This window comes from Petaurus breviceps, unplaced genomic scaffold (assembly GCF_028583685.1).
Source record: "Petaurus breviceps papuanus isolate PSGF00001 unplaced genomic scaffold, PetGlider_PUasm1.0 567, whole genome shotgun sequence".
Lineage (NCBI taxonomy): Eukaryota > Metazoa > Chordata > Mammalia > Diprotodontia > Petauridae > Petaurus > Petaurus breviceps.
The window spans coordinates 521,380-547,632 of NW_027186383.1; the positions used below are offsets into that span (position 1 = coordinate 521,380).

Genomic DNA, 26,253 nt, shown 5'->3' on the forward strand with positions numbered 1-26,253 from the left:
AGGTCTGAAGTACTTTCCTGAAGTCGACATACATTACTCAGAGAAAAACTCGGGTCTCGGAAACATCCTGAGTCCGGAGCTGGGCGGCAACTGCAGCTTGGAGAAGTTTTATGACGATCCCCGGAGCAACGATGGCAACGCTTACCGCCTGCAGTCCTGGCTCTATGCCAACCGCCTCCTGCAGTACTCTGATGCCCTGGACCACCTGCTGAGCACAGGTGGGGGCTGGGCACCCTGCTCAAGGAGGAGGCGGGATGGGGGTGCACCCCTGCTTCTGATCTGGCAGTCCACTCCTTCGGTTGTGGTGGGCATGGTGACCCTCCTCCGACGGGGGAGCTGGCAGCTTGTTGGTGACAGTCATCCTTGCTTAGCTGTGCTCAGCACTAGAGTCTGAGGGTCTCTAGCCTCCCATGCTGCTCTAAACCTACTGCAGTGACTTAAGGGATGGACAGCTGGCTTCTGAGCCAGGCTGACTTGGGTCCAAGTCCTGCCTGTGTGACCCAGGGCCTGTCATTTCTCCCCCCCCACCCCCCCCCACCCCCTTCCCCAAATCTCTTAAGGTTGCAGAGAAGGTGCTGAACCCCTGGGGAAGTCACGGGTAGGAAGCCAACCAAGCCCTTCTTGTATGTGTGGTATTTTAGGGCTGACAGAGCCCTCCACCTCTTTTCTGCTCCCAGGCCTTTGAGGGAGGTTGGGTTAGGGCCAGCGAGAGTGTCAGGGCCAGGAGGCAAAGTCCCTTCTCTGGGCTCCTCGTCTGGCTGCCCAAGGTGCCCGAAGAGGCTGGCCGCATCCTGCCAGGGAGGCTGGGGGCCCTAATGGCACCATTCTCTTTGTGACGACAGGACAGGGCGTAGTTCTGGAGCGCTCGATCTTCAGTGACTTTGTCTTCATGGAGGCCATGTTCAAGCAAGGATTCATCCGAAAACAGTGTAAGTCATCACCATCCTCAGAAAGCTTCCTTGTCCCCACTGCCAGGTGGGCATGCACACAGCATTGTTGGGGAGGGTCCCCACAGCAGAGTTGTTGCGGGAGCTCTGGGTGCAGGTGCGCTGAGCTGTTTCACTTCTTGGCTGTCTCTGAGGCCCCTTCAGTTTCCTGGCTCCTCTTTCTTGTAGCTGACAGCATCTCTGTTTCGGGATGCCTTTATTCGAAGCTTGCCATTTGCTGATGCTTGGGCCTTGGGCTCTGAGAAGGGGTCCTTCCACTTCGCTGGCCCCAGGATGTCAGGAGCCCCTGGACTAGAGCCCTGCGCTGTCCTGCTCATGTTGAATGTCTAGCATGGTCCCAGTAGAAACCAGAGAAAGGGGAAGGGCCATTTAATTCAGGAGCGTGTGTTATGTCATCACTTTGAGGGGCTTCATTTTTGTTTCTTTTGTGAGGAGTAAAAAAGGGCAGAGTTGGGGTTCGGGAAGGCTGGCTAAGCCCGCAGAGTCTCGGTGGGCAGTCTGGGCCAGCAGAGAGCTCCTCCCCCCCTTGTCAGGTACTTTCTTCCCGGGGTCTAGGAGACCTTTTCCCATTATTATTTCTACCTTCCCAGATCCTTCCTTCCAGGCCCAGAGTTCTCCCATCTGCCTCTGAAGCCTTCCTTTGCTCCCTGCCCTGCCTGTGTCCATGTCCTATCCCCAGCCCTGCCTTCACTTCCCTAGAGTGTTGTCAGGTCCCTGCCATTTTTATTTTTGTAGAAAAGGCTTGGGGCAGCCAGGTGACACAGTGAATAGAGCATCGGCCCTGGAGTCAGGAGGACCTGAGTTCAAATCTGGCCCCACAGACATTTGACACTTAATTAGCTGTGTGATCTTGGGCAAGTCATTTAACCCCAATTGCCCTGCCTTCCTCCCTCCCCCCTCCAAAAAAAGCTATTGCATGTATTTAAAAAAAGAAATGATTTGAGAGTTTTCTTTTCCCTCTCTTGGTACCCAACTCATAAGGGTAGACTCTGCCCACTGCACTTCTCCTGTGGCTCCTCACCTCAGGGTTCTGCTGTCTTGTTCCCACTTCATTGCCTCCTACACGAGGATGTCCTTGGCCTAGCTCTGACTGGGGAAGGCCTTTTCCTGTGAGCCTGGAGCAGCCCTGTATTGTCACAGGCCACAGAATGAAGGGCAGTGCCTGCCGCCTTTCAGTGCCTGTGCTGAACCGTCTCAGCTGATGTTCTCTAGCCCAGGGGTGGGGAACTGCTACCTCAAAGCCACATGTAGCCCTCCAGGTCTTCAAATGTGGTGGCCCTTTGACTGAATCCAAATTTCACAGAATAAATCCCTTTGATAAAAGAATTTGTCCTGTAAAACTTGGACTCAGTCAGAAGGCCACATCCGGGAGCCAGAGGGCCACGTTGTGCCCTTTAGATCGCAAGGTCCCCACCCCTGACCTAGCCCTTGAAAGCTTGATAAGCCTTGTTAACACCCCTGTGAATCGGGGCTTTGCCATTTTGCCCATGAGAGTCTGGGCCAGGCCTCTTGGTAGGATTTTAGAGCCAGATGGGCCTTAGAGATCCTAGCAGGTGTGTCTGCCTCATTTTACAGATGAGGAGACTGGGGCCCAGAGGGCTGAGATAGCTTGCCTTGGCCTCTTCCCCAAATTCTACCTTCTCTGGGTCGTGGCAGACAGGCTATGCTCCAGGTCTCTAGCATCAAGTCAAGGGTGCCTTTTATGTGAATGACAAACCAGAATAGCCACAGAGCATTAGCCTCCAAGGCACGTGGTCCTAACTATTCTGGAGAGCCTACGAGAAACCTTCCGCTGCCGGGTGACGACGTGTTTGCTTGGCCAGAAGTAGACAGCTGCTGATGCCTGCCGTCCGGCGAGGGGATGGGGGGCAGGGGGGAGTGGACGGCCGCTGATGCCCGCCGGCCGGCGAGGGGATGGGGGGCTCACATCTCCTTCGTCTGCTGAGGCCGACGAGGCACTGCCTGAGCACGTCCCGCTTTGCCGATTCCGCTTCTTTGCCAATTCTGTGTGTCGGCCGCTTGTGCTGGGACAATGGGTGCTAAGTCCCAGCCCTCTCCTTCTCTCAGGCTGACTTTTCCCCCAACCCAGGCGTGGAGCACTACGAGGAAATCAAGCGTCTCACCGCCCCGCAGTACTTGCCGCCTCACCTGGTCATATACGTCGATGTGCCTGTCCCTGAGATCCTGAAGAAGATTCAGGATAAAGGAAATGTAACGCAGCCTTTCCGCGCATGCCCTGTTTCACTTCTCTGCCCTTGTCTCTGTGTTTGTGACCCTTCAGAAGCCCCTTTCCTCCCCCTCTTGAGGAGTGCCTGCTTGACACCCACCAGCACCGGGGACACGAGGTGCTGGGAGCTGTCCTCATGACCCCGGGGAGCGCACAGGCCTGGGTGGGCTTTCCTCTTATTTCACTGCCATCCCTTTGGGCTTGGTAACTTGGCAGATGGCGGGCGGGTGGTCCCTTCTCCTTTTATTTTGAAGGAATCCCAGCACATTGAACTTAAGAAACTCAGCAGAGATCTATTCCAACCCTCTCACTTTGTCTCAAAGGACTGAGGCCCAGAGAGGTTAAGCCATGAGAGATGGGCGTCTTGTGTCACATGGAGAACCAGGAGGGACAGTGACAGGGTCATCCTTTTTTTAGTTCTCTCCCTTCCTCTTCATCCTTCTGGAATGGGTTAGCGTTAGGGTCCTGATCCGTGAGGTGACTGAGAATGTGTTACCTTTCCCTTCTGTTGAGATGAAGATGTAACAAGTAGTCAAGTGACCTTCTGGCTTCTTGCAAGATCTATCTGGGCCTCGGGGAGCTCTGGTGCAAAGCCACTGTCAGCATCTGTCTTTGGGGTTATGTGTCCCTCCCTTCCACTTACTGTGGCAGAGGTGGACTTTGGATTGACCCTAAAGGCAGGCCCCCTGTATTCACTTGGGATTTTACCACGTCAGTCAGTGCTGGAAACGTCCTGGGCTCCTCTGTTCTGCTTCTAGGTCCTTTTCCTCATGCCTTTTGTGGTTTACCGACATGCACTACCTACTAGGGTCAGTGATAGAAAGCAAGCTCCCAATTATACATTGGTCCTCTGGGGAGACTTGGCCCCCTTTATGTGACCGTTCCTAGGACCTCCCACCCGCCTCTGTGTACCTGTAGTAGCTGGCTCTGTGTGGCCAGCGAGAAGGCTCCCCCAGCACGTGCCGAGCAGCCGTGGGAGCGGGCCTTCAGTGGCCCCTCCCCTGGCTCTTAACTTTAAATGTGGGGCTGAGAGGCGGCGGGCCTGCAGCCCACACTGCCCCATTTTGTGAGCACGATGGGGCCAGGCTATTTCTCTGGTTCCTTCCAGCTCTGATAGACTGATCCCAAGAAGCCCAGCAAATGCCTGAAGACAAAGGGAGAGAGAAAATTCAGAATTCACCTTTTTGGCATCTTGGCGCTGTCCCTCAGGATGGGCTTCTTAGAGACTGGGCAGGGTTAGATCCGCTGGGCGCATGTGGCCTTTATGGACCGGCTTTCCCACTTCATGTACTGTCACCACATATCACATATCACTTTTGTTTGTTTAGACCCATGAAAAGAAGATCACGGCCGCCTACCTACAGGACATTGAAAATGCCTATAAGAAAACCTTCCTTCCAGAAATGAGGTCAGTCAAGCAGCTTGCCTGGCCGCCCGCCCTGGAGAACACCCTCATCTCTTGTATAAGTCAGCCTTGCAGACGGATGCCCCAAGTGACCTGCTGTCTGTTGACCTGAGTGGCCCTGGGACCATTTCCAGTTGCAGTGATATCCGGGACTCCCCTGATTTGGGCCAAACGGATGAGCCAGGCTAGTTGGCTTGGACATTAGTAAGCTCTAGCCAAGTTCTGGGCTGGAGCTGCAAAGGCTGATCTTGGGTGAGGGCTTCCCCGGAGAACCCCTTATCCCACCCAGCTCATGGCCTTAACAGAAGGGTCAGAGCTGACTGTCTTCAGGGCCAGGGCAGCTTTTCATCTTCGCAGTAGGGTGTGGCCATGATGTCTATGGTCATTACTGTTGGTGCGTGAACCCAAGAGGTTCATTGTTAAAACAGCTTGAGTTAGGGCCTCCCAGCATGGGCCCCTATGTAGGGAAGTCCCGGCAGGACTGGATGGCCACAGCCTCAGCATTCTTTGAGCTTTGCATGTGGCTGGAAAGGGAGGGATTTAGGGAGCGCCTGTCTCTAGGGAACTTTAATCAGCTCTTGGGAACGCAGGGTCTTCTTTCCAGGAGGCTGCCTTGGTGCCCTTTGGGGCCAGCCAGTGGCCACCTGTGGCACTGTCAGCGTGAGTAAGAACACGCAGCAGCAGCCCCCACAGATGCACAAGTGCATCTTTTTCTCACGAATGCTGATTCTGGAGTTTGAAGAGACCGAGGCAGGAGAGCAGGATTTTGTGGGTGTTCTGAGCAGGGCCTTCGAGGTAGAAGCTACTGCGAGACGTAAAACCGCGGCCCTTCCACACAGTGCACTGGCATATCTGCTGCCTTCTGGTTCTTAGCTTTAATTAAGATCATTGGGGGTTGGGGTTTAAACCTGGGATTTCATCCGTCTTGGGAGCTCCTGGTATGGGAGGCACCTCCCCTAATACAGCTCCCTGGGCCTGAGACCTAGAGCAGGACAGGCTTCTCAGAAGCTGTCTGATCTGATCCTCACATTTATAATGAAGGAGACAGATCCAGAGAGCAGAAGTGTGGAGGGACTTGACCAAGGTCTTACCCTTGGGAGCAGCCGTCAGAGTGGAAATTTGATCTCCAGTCTCCTGAGTCTGTCAGCTGTCCTCTGTAACTTTGGGTCTGGGCCGTGACCTAGAGCTGCTCCCCCACGTGGCTGCAGAGCATGCTTTCGAGGGCTCTGGGATTAGTGAGTGGGAGGTGAGAGGATGAGGTCCCTCAGCTTTCCTGATGTGATGAGATGGCCTCTCATGGGATGCAGCGGTGCCTGCCCTTCCACCATGACAGTGCAGCCCTTTCCTGCTCCAGGAAGCCGTCCTTTCTCCCTTCCTCCTGGCCCAGACTTGGAGGGGTGGGGGTACTTGGGCCAGACTTGGCAGTGAAGGGGTCTCCTAGGTTGTGAACTTGGTTGCTGCCTTTGACAGAAATAGTGTGATGAGGAAGGGTGGATTTGGGGGGAAGGTAATGAGTTGTATTTTGGACCTGCCGAGGTTGAGGTGTCTCTGGGATGTGAGATTGGAGTTCAGGGGGAGATGAAGGCCATGCATTTAGAGTTATATGCATGGAATTGGTGGTGGAGTGCCAGGGGAGGAGGGCGGGGGACTAGGCCCAGCCCATACCCAGATGAGGGATTCCTGGACAACCTCAGGGAGAAGGGAGCATCCAGGGGAGAGTCTGGTTGCTTGGTGTCAGGAGGACAGACAGGAAGCCTGAGGCCGTTAGGCTTGGACACGTAGTAAAGGCATTGAGAGAGGACAGTGCTCGCTGTCAGAGGGTCTGGGCAGCTTTCCTGTTGTGACACTGGGAACTTGGGTTCTGGGCCTGGCACAGCTCACCCCTGAGTCAGAAGAGGAGGGGGAGGCTTCTGGCAGTGGGGCCTTGTCAGGTTACACGTCATCTGTGCTTTCATGGGAGATTGGAAAGGCTTTGAACTGACCTGAACTGAACTTGTCTGATTTTTTTTTGTAGTGAAAATTGTGAGATTTTACAATATACGGCGAAGGAAGCGAAGGACGTGGACAAGGTAAGGGTTAAAATCGGTGGAGAATTTTTCTTTTCAGTCTCATCCTTGAAAACTTCGTTTTGCCTTTTGTGGCTAAGTGCTGAGGTTACGTTTGCAGCACTTGTAGGTCAGACCCTCAGTCTCCTCTGCCTTCTGATTGGAGGGCTGGGGCTGGACCCTGAGCTCCTCCCCAGACCTTCCCCTGCAGAGGATGGAAGCTGGCCTTTGGCCCACTCTGCTCCCTCAGATTGGGAGCTCTTTGAGGGCAGGGCCTGGCTTCCTTTTTATTGGTTGTGTCTCTAGTTCGTAATCAGTGTGGCTAGACTTGGCCTGGATAATTCAAAACCTGAGGCTCGGCCCAGATCAGACTCTCAGCCAGTGAGAGACCTTGTGACTAGAACCCTGTGTCACTACAGAATTCATAGTGAACTGTTTCAGGCATTGCTGTTCCTTTCTATTAAAAAGGAATGGGGACAGCCACTTACTGCTGCTTGGTGTCTTTCTGGAGGGGCTAAGGCTGAGTATGGTTGGGGTCAAGCTGGGGTCAGCAAACTGGGGTAGAGACCAGAGACGCTGTTGTCTCCCTCTTCTTGGAAGCTGTGGGACGTGTGATGCTCCTCGAGTCGGGTGAGGAGATGTGAGTGCTCACTGGGCTCATGCTCCAGAGAGTACTGAGGCCACCATTTGGGGAGAGAGGTATGAGCAGCTGCCACATCACAAGGCACCCGAGGGCTCACGCAGGAGTGTTGTGGAAGGTGTCTTCTCTTTCCAGAGGTTTGGTACTGAGAGTGAGAAGACGTAGACCTGAGTGTGTTTGTAAGGGGTAGGAAATAGGGAAATCTGTTTGCTGGAGGCTGAGAGGTGGGAGTAAGGGTAAGGCTTTGTCCTGATCTTTGACTAGATGTAAGTAGGAGAGAGTGGGTGTAGATTAGAGGCCTTGGGATGGCCTCCATCATCTTCGGGAAACACGCTGCTATAGGAATGAATGAAGCCTTTAATCAGCGCTTAACAATATAAAGAACACTGGAAATCTAGGACTGTCCCAGCTCTCCAGGAGATGGAATGGTCCTTGGGGGCAAAGCAGATGGTCTGGCCTCTTCTTTCATGTCATTTCCACTGGAAAATGATAGCAGTTTCTGATGTGGAACCATTTGGCAGGACCAGGGACTTTGGGGGCAGGAATTATCTGGGGCTTCAGTAACTACAGGAGCTATTGCTTGGCTTCGACTCGAGGATGTTGAGGGCACCAGGCTGGGAGCCTGGCTTCTCCCAGGGATCTTGGACTCAGTGGGACCCGAGAGGACATCAGGGTTCAGGATGTGGCAGGGGTCTGACTTGTCTGCAGCTGCTGTCTCTCCCTCCCGTGCTTTGCTGCTTCAGCCAGGCTGAATTGCCTACCCTGATTGGCCCCCTCACCAGTGCTTCCCCGGCTCATCTGCTCCTAGGGGGGAGATTGTGGGCAGCAGAACTGAGGAAAGAGCTGTGGACCTGACGTGCACAGGGCTTGTCATCAGATGAAGACACACCTGTGGCTCGTTCTCTCAGACAGCTGCCTGGAACTCAGGAAACTTACTTTCTGATGGTTTCTGGGTAGTTTCCTCTCTCCTGAAGGAGCCCCTCCTTTCCTCCAAGCCCCATTTCAGGGGCCTCTCCTCAGAAAGTCTTATCTGACACCCTTTCCCCCCCCCCCCCTGCCCCGGTCCAGGCACAGATGGAGGGAAGGTCCCTGAGGACAGACAGAGTGTGTGTATGCTTGGGTTTGGTCAGGGTGTGGGGGTGTGACTGGCCTAGTACCTTGTCCTTAGTAGGCTCTTAATACATATTTGTTGAGTTGAACCCAGTTTAATGTGTGATGTTCTTTTAGGTTTTGGAAGATATCGACTATGTCAAGTTTGATAAGGGCCCTTGGCTGGAGCAAAATGACCGTTCTCTCCATCACTTGAGGATGCTGTGAGTCTATTCTTGTGCTTGTGGGAATGGCCAGGTAGCCCAGCACCCTTTGGAGGGTGCGCAGTCAGGTGTGTGCCCCAGCCCAGCCCCTGAAAGAATTGCCTGGTGTGGGGAGGCCGTCATTCTAGGTAACTTCACCAAACCCCAAGTAGCAGGGCTTGCTTGAAGTTTTTCCATCACCTACTATGACATTTTGGTTCTGGGACGCTCCTTTATTTACATAGCATTTCTACAGTTAACGTTTTTTGCATTGACAAATGTTCCAACCTGCTGTTTAATCCACACGGTCATAGAGTGACCCTGGAACTCTGCTGCATTACCTGTAAGATGGCTTGCAGCCTGCTGCTAGACAAGGTCCTAGAACCTGCTGGCTTCACTTGTCACAACCCTCAGGATCCCCCAATCCTAGCTCATGTGAGCCTTGAAGCTGGGGCACCTTTGTCCTTCAGATCTATGGAGCCACCACACCACTGTCACTGTTGGTGGGCCCAGGTGGCTTTGGCCAGAGGCAAAGGACAGCAGGGACTCAGGCCTGCTTCCTGGTGAAGCTGGCTGGGCTCTAGGGAGCAGGGCAGAAACGGTTCCAGTGATGGCTCTTGGGCTGGTGCACGCAGAGGCTGCTGGGAGCGAGCAGAGGGGGCTGTTACCCTCAGGGAGATCGGTAAGGATTGTGCACACTTAATGGAGATCGGGCTGATCTTGGGAAATGAAAGCAGGCTTTGTTAGAGTCGTGTTTCACAGAAATTCTCATCCCTGGGATAAAGCTGGTTTTGTCTTCAGCACTCCCTCCTGTTGTAGTGAAATTCCAGATGTAGCCAGGGCAGACTGACAAGGGGTTGCTTTCAGTGAGGCACGTCAGAGAAGCAGCTGACATGTGAACAGCAGCCTGGGAGGGGCAAGGCAGAGGACTTCTCCCTTTCCACGTCCCCCAGGAAGGGGCCTTTAGTTGGGGAGATGAGGACGTGGGATGTGTCACAGCCCCTGGTCCTTGGGCTCCGGCAGATGCTTATGTTCTGGAGGGATCTGAGAGGCCCGAGGGCTGAGAGTGAAGAGAGGTGAACATTGGAGACGGGAAGGGGGAGAAGTGGGCTCTGTCCTCCTTGCCCCATAGACCTCTTGGTGGCTCCAGGGACACCAGGGGAGCTCATCTCTACTGACTGCTGCCATGTGACCTTGAGCATATCCTTCCTGTGCTCAGATGCAGAGGAGAGGGGGCATCTGTAAAGCTCTTTCTACCTCCAGAGAGAAGACGGCCTGAAAAGGGGCATTGTCAGGTTAATCAGGAAACTTGGAGGAAGAAGGAGAGGACTTCACTGCTGTGGCCTGGACTCTTGGCCAGGCAGTCCGGGGAGGCCTGAGGACAAGGGCTTTATGTACATCAGTGGTTTTGAATCATCCGGAGGAGGGATTGACCAGTGAGAGGCACAGCCTGTGCACACAAAAGGATTCAGCTTAGGAAAGAGCCGTGCAGGCTCAATCCACAGTCTCTGCAGTTTTAGCTAAAATGCCCATGAGTCCCTGGGTGAAAGCATTGGGCTATCTCTGGATTTATACAGGGAGGGAAAACCAAGCAAGAAGGCCACACCATGAAGGCTTGCCCTGCCGGACTCTAGAAAAACTTTCGAGTGATCATTGCTGAAACCTGGCTTGATTGACAAAAAATAGAAGGAAAATGAATTAGTGTCATGGAATAAACATCCTAGAGAAAGAGTGAAATTATACGGAAGGCAAACATTTGCCAAACCTTGTTCTTTAGTGGTTAAATGAAGCATCATTTATTGGAAGTGGGGTTGTGACGCAGCAGTAAATTAAAACCCACTGGCTAGGCCTCTGCCGTGTGTCCCATGCCGTACCAGCTGCGAGGGATACTGGGACACAAAGGAAACTGGTCTTCCCTTTAAGGATATTCCACTGTATTGAGGTAAATGGTATCTGTGCCCCCTGAGCGCACACCAAGGCAGTTGTAGGGAGTCCTGGAGAACAAGGAGGTGTGCAGGCAGTGTTCGAAGCACGGCAGATAGCCTGGGAAGTCAGGCACATGGGGAGGCTGCTCCAGCTAGGCTGTGGCCTGCCGGCCCAGGAGGCTGAAAGGGTGGGCAAGCTTTATATCAGGTCATTGTTAGGGCATCCAGAGCAGGGGAGCAGTGGTAGCTTGTGCTTTAGGAGTGTGGATCACAGAATGGAGATGTTGCCTTTTCCAAGCTCACCCCAATTCTTTCTCAGGTGGACGTGAGCAGGGAGAGCCTCTCGTTCGGCCCTCCTGTAGGTCTCATCACAGGTACTTTGCTACCAGATAATCTCCCACTTCTTCTAGCGGAACAAAGAACTGAAGAAATCTCTGTTCTTCTCAGGACTGTTTCCTCTTTCACTGCCTCTGACTGGCAGCTTTCTGCCCTCCTACTCTCAGATGTTCTGTAAACATTTGGTAGAATTGACCTGGGACCCGTAAGAGATAGACTCACTCAATGGCTCGTATGCCATAAATTATACATGGTCATGTGTTTTCTTTGTCTTCTGTGTATGGTGGAGCAGATCACTTAAGTGACCTTATTATCCTTGAGAAGACCCTGCAGTGCTCTCAGAAGGGACAGTCGTCCCAGGGTCAGCACGCCACGACAAGTGGGTCTGCAGGCCCTTTTGACCATGAAGATGCTGAAAGCGGCGGGTTGGGTTTAAAAAAATGAGGCAAAGAACCTTTGGGAAGGCTCACGTGCTCCTTAGGAGGCTGCTGGGTGACCACCTGGGGAGCCAGAGATGAGATGTCCTCTGTGGGGTCTCTCATCTCGTGTCGGCTTTTGATGACGTGGGAGCAAGCCTTTCCCCTCCCAGGTCACTTACTGAGTGTCGGCCCTGCTTGCCCCAGAAGACAGCCGAGCTACCTTAGCTGAACTCCTGGTGCCATGAAGCGCCCTGTCTCGTGGGCTAGAAACGGTTCCTCCCTCTGGATAGCTGAGCCTCTCCGTCGTTTTGACTCTCTCAGATTGAGCGTTTGGTGGGCCTGTCCCTGCAGATCCACCTCCCGGTGATCGGGTGCCACCCTCAGCCCTAATGTCCTCCTGCCTAGCTGACTTCCTTCACAACTTCTCTTAGCCAGGTGCCCCCTTCTCCCCTCCCACAGCCATGCCCTGAGCCCCGGCCCTCCCCCTCTCTCACCAGAACCTCATCATCTTCTTCCCAAAGCATGGGCCTGACCACTCTCAAACTCCAGGGCTCCCTATTACTAAACTCTTCTCTTTGGCATTTAAGGCCCTTCACAATAGGCCCTCTTTTTCACACCTTGCTATTCTGACCAGCCACATAGATCTCTTTTCAGTTTGCACGGCTTCGGTCCCCTGTGCCTGGAATACTCTCCTCGACACCTCTTTGGCCATCCCTGGCCTCCTTTCTGACCCTGACATCTTTGTTCTCCTGTCTCTGAGGAAGAGGCTCTCATTGCTGAGGCCAGCCCCTGGCACTCGTGCCCTTGGGTCTGTCCCTGCCGTTCTCCCCTTTGATCGTCCCCTTAAAGCCCCTCACCTCCAGATGTACTCAGAGCAAACCAAACTTAAACCCTGGGATCCCCTGGCCTCTGGCCGCCTCCTGTTACTGCCAGGCCCCTAGAAAGAGTCTTGTCCTTGTCCTTGTCTTCACTCCTTACTTTGTAGGCCCTTTGCCCTCTCTTCTCTCCAGGGTTCCTGAAAGTCCTAGAATTATTTTACCATTATTTTTTGTTTCACTATTATAATGCTTCATACCCCTAAATGCGTCCTTCCAGCCATTCCCTCATTTTGTAAAATGAAAAATGACCAAGGCCCTATCATTCAGCAAAACTGAGCAGGCCAAGGAACAGGCCGGCAGGCGGGGGGCGCATTCTCTCCCCTCCTCTTTGGGGGCCTCCTGATGGGGTCCTTTAGTGCCTCTCCTCCTGTGTGAATGCGCTGCCCCATCAGTGCGCATCTGCTAGCACAGGTGCGGCTGTGCGGAGTTGGCGGCATTCCAGATGACTTAGATCTGAGGTCACATGGCGCCTCTGACCCCTGGATGCCCTGTACCTCAGTTTCCTCATCTGTAGAATGAAGAGAAAAGCGCCTCCCTTCCAGAGTTGCTCATTGAGCCAAAGCCATCGGCCGTCATCCAGTACTGAAGTGCCCATTCCACGGCCTTTACTTTCTGGACCCTTGGTCCTTTGCCGCTCTCTGGCCTTCCTCTAGTCTTTGCTCATTTAGTTCTCCTGGTTTTCCGGCCCTCTCAGTGGGGTGTGCTTCTGTGCCTGGCCCCAGGCCCCCTCTTGCTCCCACCCTGCTTTCCAGCCTGCTCTCTTTTCCACTGACACCGAATTTCCCTTTGTTCACTCAGTGAACATCTCTGTCTTCTCCCTCTGTGTCCACAGCCATTTGCCGTGCCTGTAGGGGCACATCCCAGCAAGCTTTCCCTGTGCCCGGGCCCTGTCTGCAGCTTTCCTGAAGCCTGCCCGGCATCTGGCACAGGCTAGGCACTTGGTGACCATGTCCTCGGCCGCTGCCTCATCCCCACCTCTGCAGAGGCCCCCCTTGTTCTCTTCTGGGTTTCTTCATTTTCTTGTGTTGACATCTTTTCACAGCCAGCTTCCAGCGACAACCTGCTGTTGTCTGGCAGGTGCTTTTGGTCACTACTCCACACTCTGGTCCGAGCCCCACAACAAGTATGAACTTGTCCTCTCTCCCCCTCACTTTGCTGTGACCTCTGGCTTTGCTGAAAGCACCCTCTGGGCATGGAAGCTGCTCTTCATGGGGCCCTTCTCCCTGCCCAGCCTGGTGCCCTGTGCTTCACTGCTACCTGGCCGCTGTCCATGGAGCCATGGGTCCCTTCCTGGCAACTGGTACTTCATTGGCCTTGGGGTGACTGGCCAGGCACGAGGGCAGGAATTCAGTTACTTTTTGTAAAACACGACATCAGTCCACCGGGAAGCAGCCCCTCTGGCCCCAGAGTTGTATGCTGTGTTCTCCAGCTTCACTGTGAATTTTAGAATATGTATGCCCAGTGAGGAGATGCAGCAGAGCTTTGGGAGGCACTTTGGGGCCTGGCTTCCAGCAGTGGTTTGCTGCCAGGTCTTGGGAGAGGATGCCGCCCTGCTAGGCAGGCTTCTGAGACAGAGCTGTCCCTGGCTGTCCCTGGGCTGCCTGGCCCAGAGAGCTTTGGGTAAAGCTGCAGGCGGGTGCCCTGGGGCATCGTTGTCAAAGACCGAGGAGGGAGATGTGAACAGATAACTCATTGAATCTGGGACGCACTCCCCTTGGTCTCCAGGTAGATGGAGCTGTGGGCCTGCCTGTAATTCCCCAAATCCCCACACGATTTCTAGTCGTTTCTTCTTGGGCTCGTTTGTTGAATGATGGAGCCGGGGCCTTCATCTTCAGTGCAAATCACCGTGGTGCCACCCTTTAAAACTCCTGGCAGATTCTGTGCTAGGGCTGGCATTGTCCTATGATAATCCTCTTTGGGATGGTGGAAATGACTCTCAGAAAGGCAATTTTAGTTTTCTGTCTGCCAGAATTTAGCCTCTCCCAGGCCTCCCAGGCCTTCTTGCTTTAGGGTTTGGAAAACTGCCCTTTCTGCAAAGCCCCTCAGGAAAGAGGGAATCGGGATAAAGATGGTGTGCTTGAGGAAGAGCAGAGGAGGAGGGGGTAGAGAAGGGGGAGGGGAGAAGGAGGGAAGAAAAGAAAAGGGGGAGGACCTCAGAGGAGGAGGGGGAGGAGCAGGGCTGGGCTGGGCAGCTTATCAGGCCCCGTGCTGCTCCTTATCAAACCGGGCTGGTGGCCAGATACAGACTCATAGTAAAGGACTCTGACCAGCTACACCCAGTGTCTTTCCGGGCCCTTAGTGAGGGAGCAGGCCTGGCGGATTTCCATGGTTTTGAATTCCTAGGAAATAAAAAAGCCCTTTCATTGTTGTACTTTCCCCAGTCTTTATAAGCTGATCAGCTAATAAGCGTTTATTAAGCTCCTGCTCCATGCCAAGCTCTGTGCTGGGTATTGGGGACATTGTTGTCTTCAGTCATTTAGTCGTGTCTGTGGCCCTGGGGACCGTCACATGCCATTACTTTCTTGGCACAGATTCTGCAGTGGCTTGCCATTTCCTTCTCCAGTGGATTGAGGAAAATAGAGGTTATGGGACTTGCCCAGGGTCACACAGCCAGTCAGCATCTGGGTCTGCATTGAACTCAGGTCTTCCTGACTGTAGGCCCAGTGCTCTCTCCACTGAGCCACACAGCCTCCCCTGACTGACACAGGAAGGAAAACAAAAGCCGAGCAGCCCCTGGCCTCCCAGGGAAGCTCTGTGTTTGGTGGATGATGTGCAATGACTGGGCTGGCTGGGGAGAGAGGCCTAGTCAGCTACTGGGTCCTGAAGGGAGTGGAGGCCGGCTGGAACTTGTGTGGGGTCAGTACAGAGGCAGAAGCTGCGGAGGAACAACCCCAAACCCTAGTGAGGGAAGGGAGGCTTGCGAGACGGGCTCTGCTGTTATCTGCATGGGGCAGATGAGAAGACAGGCACACGGGTGAAGTGACTTGCCCAGGGTCACACAGCCAGCAGGGTCTGAGGCTCCAGGGCTGCACTAGGGAGAGTCTGGAAAGAGGTTGGGGCCACATCGGGAAGGGCTCAAACCAAAGAGTTTCTGTTTTATCCTGGAGACAGGAGGAGGGTGACTTGAGGAAGGCCCTGCAGTTAGAGTGGGATGGAAAGAGGGCCAGTGGGCCGGGCTCTGGTGCTCGCTGGACTGGAGTGCTCAGGGTTCATCTGAGGCCATGGTCCGTGAGGGCCGTTGATGAGCAGGAATACCCAGAGAAATCCCAGTGATCAGAATCGTGAAGGGCCTGGAAGCACTGGCCCATCATGAGGACAGCCTGGAGAAGGGCCGGGAGCAGGGCTGGGCAGTGTGCATCCATTAAGTGCTTACTGTGTGCCCTCGTTGCTAGGAGCTGGGGCTATAAAGGAAGGCAAAGGCAGCCCCTGCTTTCAGGGAGGGTAGATTGGGCATAATCAGGAGAGGGAGAAAGCACCAGCATTTGGGGGCATTGGGAAGGGCGGCCTGGGGATGGCCAGAGAGGGTGCTGAGGGCCACGTGGGAGGAACAGGCAGCAGTCTGGTGCTGCTGGGACAAGGGGAGAGGCTGGGCTGGGAGGGGCTTTGGGGACAGGGAGCCATGGGGTGATGGAGTGGCTTGGGTGAGCAGTTGGGAGCCCAGGGAGGCCGAGAAGGGCTCGTGAGGTGGTCTGTCAGTGATGCGGTGGAGAGGAATCCGGGCTTGTGGCAGGCACCTGCGATGGCCGGGGCGGGGGGCGGCCTTGGTTCTGTGCCAGAGTCTGGGCAGTGACCTGAGCTTTTCCTCTTCACTGCTCAGGGTCCAGAATAAATTCGAAGTGCTCAATTACACGACCATTCCCATCTACCTCCCGGAGATCACCATTGGAGCCCACCAGTGCGACCGCCTCTACCGCCAGTTCAGAGAGGTAAGACGTGGTCTGAGTGCGGAGTGTTCAGGCCACAGGGAGGACCGCGGTGCACACTTCTTGTTTAGTGAAGCAAAAGTGCCTCATGTTGGGCCATGTTCCTTCCCAGCGTGTGCCCCCCCACACCCCCCAACCAAGTCGGTCATTCAAACTCTGAACTGGTGGCTTATTAGCCTCATATCTTCATTTGTGCTGCCTGGAGTAGCTTCCAAGGACTTCCACCCCCTTGTTACCCCACTTACCCCAACAATGGATGTCCAGCAAATGCTGGACCTTGGTCTGGCGCAAGCCAGGCTCGGCGGCCCAGCGGGGCCAGGGCCGGCCCGCCGCTATTAGCCTTCTTTCCAGTGCCCTGATGTCTTGGGGACCCCCACCCCTGCCCCCAAACTGGATGTCCTTTGTGTCCTGCCCTCCTGGAGAGTGTCCTGATAGGACGAGGGTGGGAGCAGATGGCAATCGAAGGGGGGCATTTTACTGAGGCTCCAGCGGCCTCATGGGATCATCTGTAACAGTTAGTGTGGCTGCTTGGTCAGCTTTTACTTACTAAAGATTGTGGGAATTCAGAGTATTCAACAAAGTTCTCATTTGGAAGGCTTACAGATGTTAATCAGATATCCAGTATGAGTGATTGGTTCGTTTCAAAACCCTAGAATTCATGGTATAGTAAGACGTTGATTCATTTTCTGTTTTTTTTTAATAAGCCTGAAATAATTGTCTGTAAGTGAAGAAATCAGTCCAGCCTGCCCCCAAAGTCTTAGTGCTGTTACAGGCTCTAAGTCTGGGGCCAGCCTGAGAGTCAGAAGCACTAGCTTTTAGCGGGGATGTTCCTGGGAGTTTGCCCTCGGACCTCCCTGAGGGTCAGGCCCGGGCAGGCCTTTCCTTTGTTAGATGCAGAGTTTGGGCTCTCCTTGAGCCTCTGGGAGTCTTCTGTCCTCCATCCCTTTGATTCTGGGGTTAGTTTGTGACTCCTGGCCATTGGAAGCAATTATGAGACAGAGCTCTTCGGGGGTCTCTCTCATTGCCTTCATTTCATCTCCTGGTTGTTTGGGGCTGCATTCTCTGAATTCCCCTGGGGGGGGGTATCCTCTGGGCAGAATAAGATTCCCCTGCCTGCCCTTGTAGAGGTCAGTTATAGCACTGCTGGGCTTTTGAGGAGAATTCTCTGCTTTTTGTTGACTTTGGTTTTTGTGTTCTCTGCCATCCCTTCTAACAGAGTAAGAGACAGTTCGGCCAAGTGCTCAGAGCATGAAAGGAGACAGGTCGTGGTGTGGACGGCCTGAGCAGCCTGACAGACCAAGGCTGGTCACTCGGGTAGTGAGGGGAAGCCTGCTTGGGCCCCCCTACGACGGGGCTTCTGGGCCTTCACAGCGCTCAGGTGCAGGGAGCAGAGTGGAGGGGACGCAGGCAGAGGGGCTCGAGAACACGGCAGGGCTTCACTCCGTTGCCTGGCTGTCATAGCCTGCTGTTAACGCCTTATTTCCCCAGATGCCAGATGGCGAGATGTGGGGTATAAACCTCTGAAGGACAGTGTAGGTCAGAACCCCCCCCCCTCCTAAAGTGGACTTAGAAAGCCCTCTACGTGACATTCCTGGAGAGGCGTCCGGCTCCCTGCAGGCCGCTTCTTCTTTGGTGCCACCAGAGCCAGAGGTGTAGGACGATGAACGGCCATGTTGCCCCCCTCCCTGTGTGGCCTTGGGCTTGCTGCAGTCAGCGCCCTGTGGCTATAAGAAATGGAAATAGCTTTTTAAGTGATGTTATTTTTTAAATAAAGAGCTAAAGATGAGGTTGGTAGGAAATGATTTGGGTGATGTGAGTGGTCAAGAGTACGAGGGAACCTTTGTCATCTCTGGGCACCTGAGGCAGATGGATGAGATTCCTCCCCTGGGCCGGGCAGTCACAGGGGACCAGAGAGTGTCCTGGGCCTGCGTCTACCTGCGTAGGGCGGGAGGAGAGGTGACCGGTCCAGTTCTGCCCTGGACATTTCAGGCGACATCAGTTCTGTCAGCATGAATTCGGGAAAGTTGTCTCTAAGGGAAAGCATTTCATTGCTCTAGAATTTGGGGAAAGGGCACAAAACTTTAATTTCTCTTTTGCTTGGCTCCCTGCTGCCCCATTTCCCAGCTGGCTGTCCCTGCCCTCTCTTTCCAGAAGAGTCACTAAATCAGAAATTCTGTGATCACCCTGGATCCTCCTTCCTCTACAGTTTGAATCCCACCTCTCAGGTGACCTCCCTGATGCAGCCTCCATAGGACTTCCCCCTCGATCTGCCCGTCTCCCTTCTCCCCCCAAGTCCTTGCATGGCAGCCCATGGCAGCTCAGCAGAGCAGACTTCTGATGCCCTGTATCTGGACTTCCGCTGAATTGCGCTCTCTGTCTTCTGCATCTTTCTGCCTTTGCAGAAGACCTGCCTCGTTCTTGTGGCCTTTCGCCCGTCCTCTTCTCTTGGAGAGCCCCGTTCAGGTGGAGCCTTCCTTGGCCTGCCCCCTAGTGGGAGGTTCTCCTTTTGTTTTTCCTAGCTCTGTCTCGACCCTTTTCCTTTGCGCTCGCTATTCCCATGGGTGCATGTCCTGCCCTCTTGGAGAGTGTCCTGATAGGATGATCAGGTGGGAGCAGAGGGGGATCGGAGGGGCTGTATATTTACTGACGACATTTTAAATTTTCCACATTCATTTGCACAAGATTTTGAGTTACAAATTTTCTCCCTGTTTTCCCCTACCCCCACCCCAAAATAGCAAGCCTGCTGAATACCCCTTCCCCTAATCTGCTCTCTCTTACATCCTCCCCCATACCCCATAACTTTCTAGCAGGGCAAGATGGATCTCTCTACCCCAGTGCCTGTATAGCTTATTGCCCAATTGCATGGAAAAAAGAATTTTTAACATTTGTTCTTAAAACTTCAATTTCCAGATTCTCTCCCTTCTTCCCTCCTCACCCACCCTCACTGGGAAGACAAGCAATTCAGTATAGGTTGTACATGTGCAGTTACACAAAATGTTTCCATAGTAGTTATATTGCGAAAGACTCACTGTATTTCCCTCCATCCTGTCCTGCCCCCCACTTATTCTGTTTTCTGCTTTGACCCTGTCCCTTTTCAGCCTCCCTTCCATCATCCCCTGCCCCCTACTGTCCTGTAGGGTAAGATGCCCAATTGAGTGTGTATGATATTCCCTCCTTAACCCAGATTCAGTGAGAGTGAGGTTGACCCATCCCCTTTCACCTCCCTGCTCTTCCCCTCCATTTTAACAGTGTTCTCTTGCCTCTTTTATATGAGATCATTTACCCTATTCTATCTCTCCCTTTCTCCTTTTCCCAATATATTCCTCTCTCACCTCTTAATTCTGTTCTTTATGTGTGTGTGTGTCGCTTAGTGAATCGAACCTTCAGGATTGTTTTCATCTTGTTACCCACTTTCTGACTTTTCCTTTGAGTCAATAAGAACAACGGTCCTCAGGCAGCAGACATGCCTGTTCATGAGCCCTGACCCACTCGGCGCGGGCGGTGAGGGTCCTTGGCTGCAGCGGGGTCTTCCCTGGGCACAGTTTGTTCTTGGGGGATTCTGGGGTGCATCTGTGAGTGCTTTTCCTGCCCATGTTTCACAGGTGTCGGGGTAAAATGGCTCAGAAATAGCAGGATTTATGTTGCTGCTCGTTGAACACCCTTATCAAATGACGGGAGAAGGTGCCCTGGGGTTGTTTAGGCATTACTGAGAATGTCTCTCGGATCTGGACGTTGCCCTCTGTGCTCAGAGGCCCATAGTGCTACGTGCTTCTGTAAGGGATGGTCCTTCGGGATTTTGTTTTTGTTATTTACTGTTTACCCTTGGAGAAACTTGGGAAATCGTGAGCTCTGAAAAGTGCACAGTAGCCGTGTCTGGCTTTTTATTTAGTGTGACATTAAACAGAGAAAGAAGACAAGCCCATCTCCCCTGGGGGCCAGCTCTTCAGTCCCCTACAGTCTTCTCATAGGGCAGGGCTGGATGCACTGCCACAGCCCCTCTTCTCGAATGTTCTGCAGGGAGAAGGGAAGGTTGATTAGCCGCCTGCTATCTGCGGGGCATTGCACTAAGCACTCCAGCACTTCCGCAGAGCCTTGGAACATTCCTGTGACACACGTGCTGATATTGGCCCCGTCTTACAACTGAGTCATCAGAGACAAATCAGCGACCTGGCCAGGCTTCCACAGCTCGTGCGGGTCTGAGGCTGGGTTTGAGCCCAAGGCTTCCTGACTCCTGGCCCAGCACCCTGCCCACTGTGCCCCCAGCTCTCTGCAGTAAAACAGCATCACCCTAGGAAGAGAGGAGAAGAGGGTGAGAACCACTCATCAGCAAAGATCAAAGATGCCTGAGGTCAGTCCGACCATGGGCTTGGCACAGCACGGCCGTCTCGAACCTTTCATTTCCACAAGTGAATGGAGAAGCTTTTGTTAAGCGCTTACCGTGTGCTAAGCCAGGGGCACACAGCCCCTGATCTTCAGCAGCTGCAGTCTAATGGCTGGAGACAGTACAGACCAGGAATTCCAGACGCAGGTCAGATGGAGTATGGGGGGAACGACGTGGAGGAGGCAGGTTGGATTTGGCCTTGGACGCCCTGGCTCTGTGACCTTGGGCCGAGATTCCATGAGAGAGCCTCTGAAGGTCCTCCTGGCTCTGAGCCTATGACCTCTTCCGTCCTTCCCTTCCCTGTTCCTCTTGCCCCTCCCAGACCTCCGAAAGATGTGAGTAGATTTCCTCTAGGAGTGCAAGGGGACACGCTCTCTGTGGCTTCTGTTTCTAGAGTGAACGAGAGCATGTGGAGGTTGGGGAGCTTGCCCAGGTTCACACATTGAATCCAGGTCATTCTGGCTGCAAAGACCAACTGTATCTGCTATGCCAGGCAACTTCTCAAATCAAAGTATTTAAATAAAAATTTTTTTTTAAAATACTCAGTATTTTTTTATTTTGTATTTATTTATTTTTTCTTACTTCAGGGACCCGTGCACAGGTTTGTGTCCTTATGTTATGGTTTCACGTGCCATAAATGCATTGTTGACAAGTCTGTCTGTGCTCATCCTGATATAATTTGCTATCTGGTTTTCATTTGTACACTTGTATTTAGTGAAGTCAAAACACAGTTTCATGGACTTACAGCTAAAAAGGACCTTAGAAACCATCTAGTCAAAACGCTTCGTTTTACAAATGAGGAAACTGAAGCCCAGAGTGGTAAATGACATTCCCAAGCTCATAAAGGTAGGGAAGAGCAGAACAGACAGCCAGTGGCTCCCCCCACCCCAGACTTCTCCTAGAACTTCTTATCTTCCCCATATACCTATAGAGCTTTCGTATGTCACAGTTCTCTTGGAGAGACCATCTACTCATTGTCCACTTTTCTAAACTTAGAGTTAATTTTTCCGTCTTTGTCGCCGTACTATTTCCAGTTGTAGAGTCTTACAAATTCTGTTTCTAGCATTCCTTTCATCTATTTTCTCTCTCTTTACATGTTTACCAGCTTAGTTCATCATATCTTGCCTAGATTATTATAAAAGCTTTCTAATTTCCTCTCTGGTTTACCTACAATCTATCTTCTAAAAAGGTAATCAGATTACCTCCCATGAGTTCAAGTATCTTCTCTATGCAGATGATTTCCAGATCTATATATACAGTTTTCGTCTCTCCTGAGTTCCACATCACTAATTGCCAGATAATTTGAACTGGATATCCCATAGGCATTCTATATTTAAAGTGTATGAGAGCTCATCTTTTCCCCAAAAGGTATCCCTCTTTTGAACTTCTCTATCATGGTATGAAGTATCATTATCCTACTAGTAAAAAATATGTAAAAACTCATTCTGGACTTTTCATTCTCAACCACCCCAAATATCTAATCTTTTCACTTTTTTCTTTACAAAATCTCGAATATATTCTGCCCATTCACATAGTCATTCTCTTCCTTCAGGCTCTCGTCTAGATTATTGCAAGATCTTCCTTAGTGCCCTCACTATCTGAAGACCATGTGCTTCAATTTGTCACTCACACAACTAACAAAAATATTTTTCTGAAGTGCAGATCTGTAAACTGATGCTGAGTGAGCAGAGTAGAACCAGGAGAACTTTGTACACAGTTACAGACTCATGGTATCTATGATGACTGACTGCAATGCAGGGCTGCAGGACAGCTCCACAAAACTCCTGATGGAAGGGGCTGTCCCCATCCAGAGAAGGAGCTACAGAGTCTGAAGGCGGATGGAAGCAAACCACCAGCTCTCTCCCTTTTGTGTTTTGTTTTGTCCCTTCTTTCTCATTGTTCATTCCATTGGTTATAATTCTTTGCAGCTTGGATAATGTTTAATGCAAAGGCATTTGTAGAAGCTATGTCGGATTGTACGATTCTCAGGCTTCTCTTGCTGCTTGTATCTGAATGCCAGATTTTCTATTCAGCTCTGGTTTTTTTCAGCAAGAATGCTTGAAAGTCCTCTATTCCACTGAATGACCATATTTTCCCCTGAAACATGATACTCAATTTTGCTGGGTAGGTGACTCTTGGTTTTAATCCTAGCTCCTTTGGTCTCCAGAATATCACATTCTAAGTCCTTTGATCCTTCAGTGTAGAAGCTGCCAGATCCTGTGTTATCCTGATTATGTTTCCACAATATTCATATTATTTCTTCCTGGCTGCTTGTAATATTTTCTCCTTGATCTGGGAACTCTGGAACCTGGCTATAATATTCCTAGGAGTTTTCTTTTTGGGATTTTTTTCAGGAGGTAATCAGTGGATTCTTTCAACCTCTATTTTGCCCTCTGGTTCTAAAACATCAGGGCATTTTTCCTTGAGCATTTCTTGACAGATGATTTCTAGGTTCTTTTTTTGATCATGGCTTTCAGGTAGTCCAATAATTTTTAAATGATCTCTCCTGGATCTATTTTCCAGGTCAGTGGTTTTCCCAATGAGATATTTCACATTGCCTTCTATTTTTTCACTTGTTTGGATCTGTTTAATAGTATCTTGATTTCTCATAAAGTCACTAGCTTCCATTTGCTCCAATCTAATTTTGAGGGAGTGATTCTCTTCATTGGCTTTTTGGGCCTCTTTTTCCATTTGAGTTAGTCTGTTTTTTAAGGTGTTATTTTCTTCAGTCAGGTTGTTGACTCTCATTTCATAATTTTCTTGCATCATTCTCATTTCTCTTTCCAATTTTTCCTTCACTTGTCTTATTTGGTTTTCAGAATCCTTCTTAAGGTCCTCTGTGGCCTGTAACCAGCTCATATTTTTCTTGGAAGCTTTTGGTACAGGAGTTCTGACTTTACTGTCTTCCTCCTGTTCCATGCTTTGATCCATTTTGTCCCCAAAATAGGAGTCTAAAGTCAGATTGTTGTGCTTGCTTTGCTTCCTTTGCTTGCTCATGTTGCTACTGAATTACTTGACTTTTGGGCTTTTTGCCACAGTAGGACTCTGCTACTGGAAATGGGAGCTTTATCCCAAATGCTGGGGTTTTCTCAGCTGCCAAAGGTATTAAATGGGTGCCCTTTCTGAAGCCTCCACATGCTCTGACAACCTGGACACACACCCCAGGACCTCCACCCTAGACTGCAATCCAGATCCCAGCAGGTTAAAGCCAGAGCGATTACTCCTCAGACTGGTGCTTGGTTCCCCTACACTCTGCAGGCCAGGAGCTGAAGCTGCCCCGTGGTGGTGGCCGTGGCACCTCAGTAGCTTTTTCCTCCAGGGAATAAAGGCTGGACCGCACTCCCGACTACTGGATCCCAAAGTCCACAGTGCACTGACCTCTCACTTTGTCCTTAGCCTCTATGTTGATAATTCTGGAAACTGCCACAGTTGCTGGTGATTTGAAGTCCCTCCAGCCAGCCAGCTGGCTGTGGCCATCCTGAGGCTAAAACCTCAGGCTCCCACAGCACTGGGCTCAGCTCCCAGAGCGCTGTACTGGCCGATTCCTGCCGGCCTGCTGGCTTGTCCTCAGCAGGAGTTTAGCTTCTCTCTGTCATTTTGTGGATTCTGGAGCTCCAAAGTTTGTTCAGCATCACCTTTTACATGAATTGGAGGAGGTGGAAGCCGGAGCCTCGCAGAAGTCCTGTTTCTACTCTGCCATCTTGACTCATCCCCCCTAAAAAATTGTTTTAACCAGCCTTTGTTCTCTCTCCCTTCCACCCCACCCCCACTGAATAATAAAATAAAGAAAACCCTCTGTCTAGACCAGCTAGCCCCATTTCCCTAGTGGCCACGGCCAGAAGCATCTGCCTCCTTCTGCATTTGGAGACCCCCATCCCAGGGCCAGAGGTGGGTGCTGTGCTCCCGCTTTGATCCAGTGGGATCATGGTTTATCATTTCCTTAGCCAGTTCCAGGGTCTTTCAAAGTGGTTTTTATTGGTCATTTTGTTGCTGTTGTCGTCAGTTCAGTCTGTGTCAATTCATAGAGGCCTTGCCAGTAAAACTGCCCGTCTCATCGCTGTGGCATGACGACACCCCGTTAACGTTCCTTGTACTATAGTGTAGCTAGGCCAGTAGGCGGGTGGCTCCCCCTTTGCAGCAAGAGCTGCTGTCGAGAGCTTTGTAGGTTTTAGCCCTTTTATGCTTTGGCACGTGGGCCTAGGAGTGGTGGTGTTGAGTCTCACGGGGTATGGACAAGAGAGTGACTTCTTTCTAGAATGGCTGGGCCAGCAACGTTACGGGGAAGCCCTGTCTTCTCCCAGCCCCTCCGACATGTGTCCTTTTCCTCCTTTGTTATCTTTGCTGATCTGAGGAGTCTGAGATGGAGCCTCAGACTGGCTTTAATTTGCCTTTTTTCAAATCATTAGTGATTTGGAGCATTTCTCATTCGGCTGTTGATAACCTGGATTTCATCCTTTGGGAACTTCCTGTTCCGTCCCTCAACCATATATCTGCCAGAGAATGGCTCTGAGTCAGACCTTGTGTTTCTTGGACATGGTAACCTTTATCAGAGAAAACTGCTGCCAAGATTTTTTTTCCTGGCTAAACGTTCTCTTCTGATTTTAATTTCATTAGTTTTGTTTTGTGCTCATTTTAATTTTATACAATCAGAATTGTCTGTTATCTCATCTTCTCTGTCTCTTGTTTGGTAAAGAGCTCTTCCCCGGCTCTCTCCGCTTCTCCCCTTTCACATCTAAGCTGTTTTTCTTGGTGTGGCGTGTGAAGTGTTTGTGTCTTTGCCCTTCTGCCAGTGCTCTTTGTCGCACAGTGACTGGCCCACTCCCCTCATGCCAGGGGCCATGGCCTGACGCTTTCTGGCTGAGGCTTTGGTTGGGATGATCCAGTCTGAGGCCTTTTACTGCTGGGCCCCTTTACACTTTTTTTTTAAAATTTCCCTTGTGATTCTTAATTTTTTTTTTTATTCCATTTTTTTTAGCTTTATTTTTTAAACGTTCCGTAGTAGTTTGTTATGGCCCTGAAAACATAATTTAGGTAACATTTTAGTTTTTATTACATCAGCTCAATCTACTTATGAGCAAATAATATTTGTCCAGTTATTTCATTGTTTTCTTTATTTCTCCAGTGAGTGTTTTATAGATCAATTCAGATAACTCTTGGATATGTCTTGGTAAATAGATTTCCAAATATTTCATACATTGCATAGTTATTTTGAATGGAATTTTTTTTCTCTTCCTACTATGTTTTATTGATAATATGCAGTTATTTTGATGATTTTTGTGGCTGTGTTTTATATCCTGCAACTTTGCTGAATAAACTGATTCAGGTAATTTTTAGTTGTCTCTAAGATTTTCTAAGTAAATTGTCACATCATTTGCAAAAAAGCAGTAATTTTGTTTCTCATTTGGTTTCCCTTGATTTCTACAGATAGCTTTTTCAGTACTGTTTTAATATGTTGTGATTGTGGCATCCTTGATTTACCTGTGATCTAGATTCTCTAGAATTTTCTCTAACTTCTGCCCATTACTTATCATGTTTGCTGTTCATTTTAGGTGGCAGTTACTTATTGTGTTGAGGAGAGATCCAGTTATTCCTATATTGTCTAGTCTTTTTTTTTTTTAACAGAAATAAGTATTGGATTTTATCAGAAACCTTTTTAGCACTTATTGGTATAACCCTGTATTTTTGTTATTTATGCTATCAACATGATTTATACTTAGAGTTTTCTTCATATTAAAACAGCCCTGCCTTACTGATATAAACCTAACCTTGTCATCTTTATAATATGTTGTTTTTACCTTATTTTCCAATATTTTATTTAAAATTTATGCAGCACTG

The 26,253-nt window shown here is 51.0% G+C and overlaps 1 protein-coding gene across 2 annotated transcripts in view; it reads left to right on the forward strand.

Annotated features, from left to right (window-relative positions):
• NDUFA10 (NADH:ubiquinone oxidoreductase subunit A10) overlaps window positions 1-26,253 on the forward strand; it is a 43,772-nt gene that overhangs the window by 817 nt on the left and 16,702 nt on the right. The window contains exons 3-10 of one of the 2 annotated variants that reach the window (XM_069103101.1): window positions 3-218; window positions 843-929; window positions 3,037-3,158; window positions 4,503-4,582; window positions 6,594-6,648; window positions 8,492-8,577; window positions 15,932-16,040; window positions 20,055-20,959. In XM_069103101.1, coding sequence (XP_068959202.1) covers window positions 3-218; window positions 843-929; window positions 3,037-3,158; window positions 4,503-4,582; window positions 6,594-6,648; window positions 8,492-8,577; window positions 15,932-16,040; window positions 20,055-20,075 — 776 coding nt within the window. In that variant the 3' untranslated portion in view covers window positions 20,076-20,959. Of the gene's footprint in view, window positions 1-2; window positions 219-842; window positions 930-3,036; window positions 3,159-4,502; window positions 4,583-6,593; window positions 6,649-8,491; window positions 8,578-15,931; window positions 16,041-20,054; window positions 20,960-26,253 lie in introns of those variants that run through there. The other variant, XM_069103100.1, reaches the window with a different exon arrangement.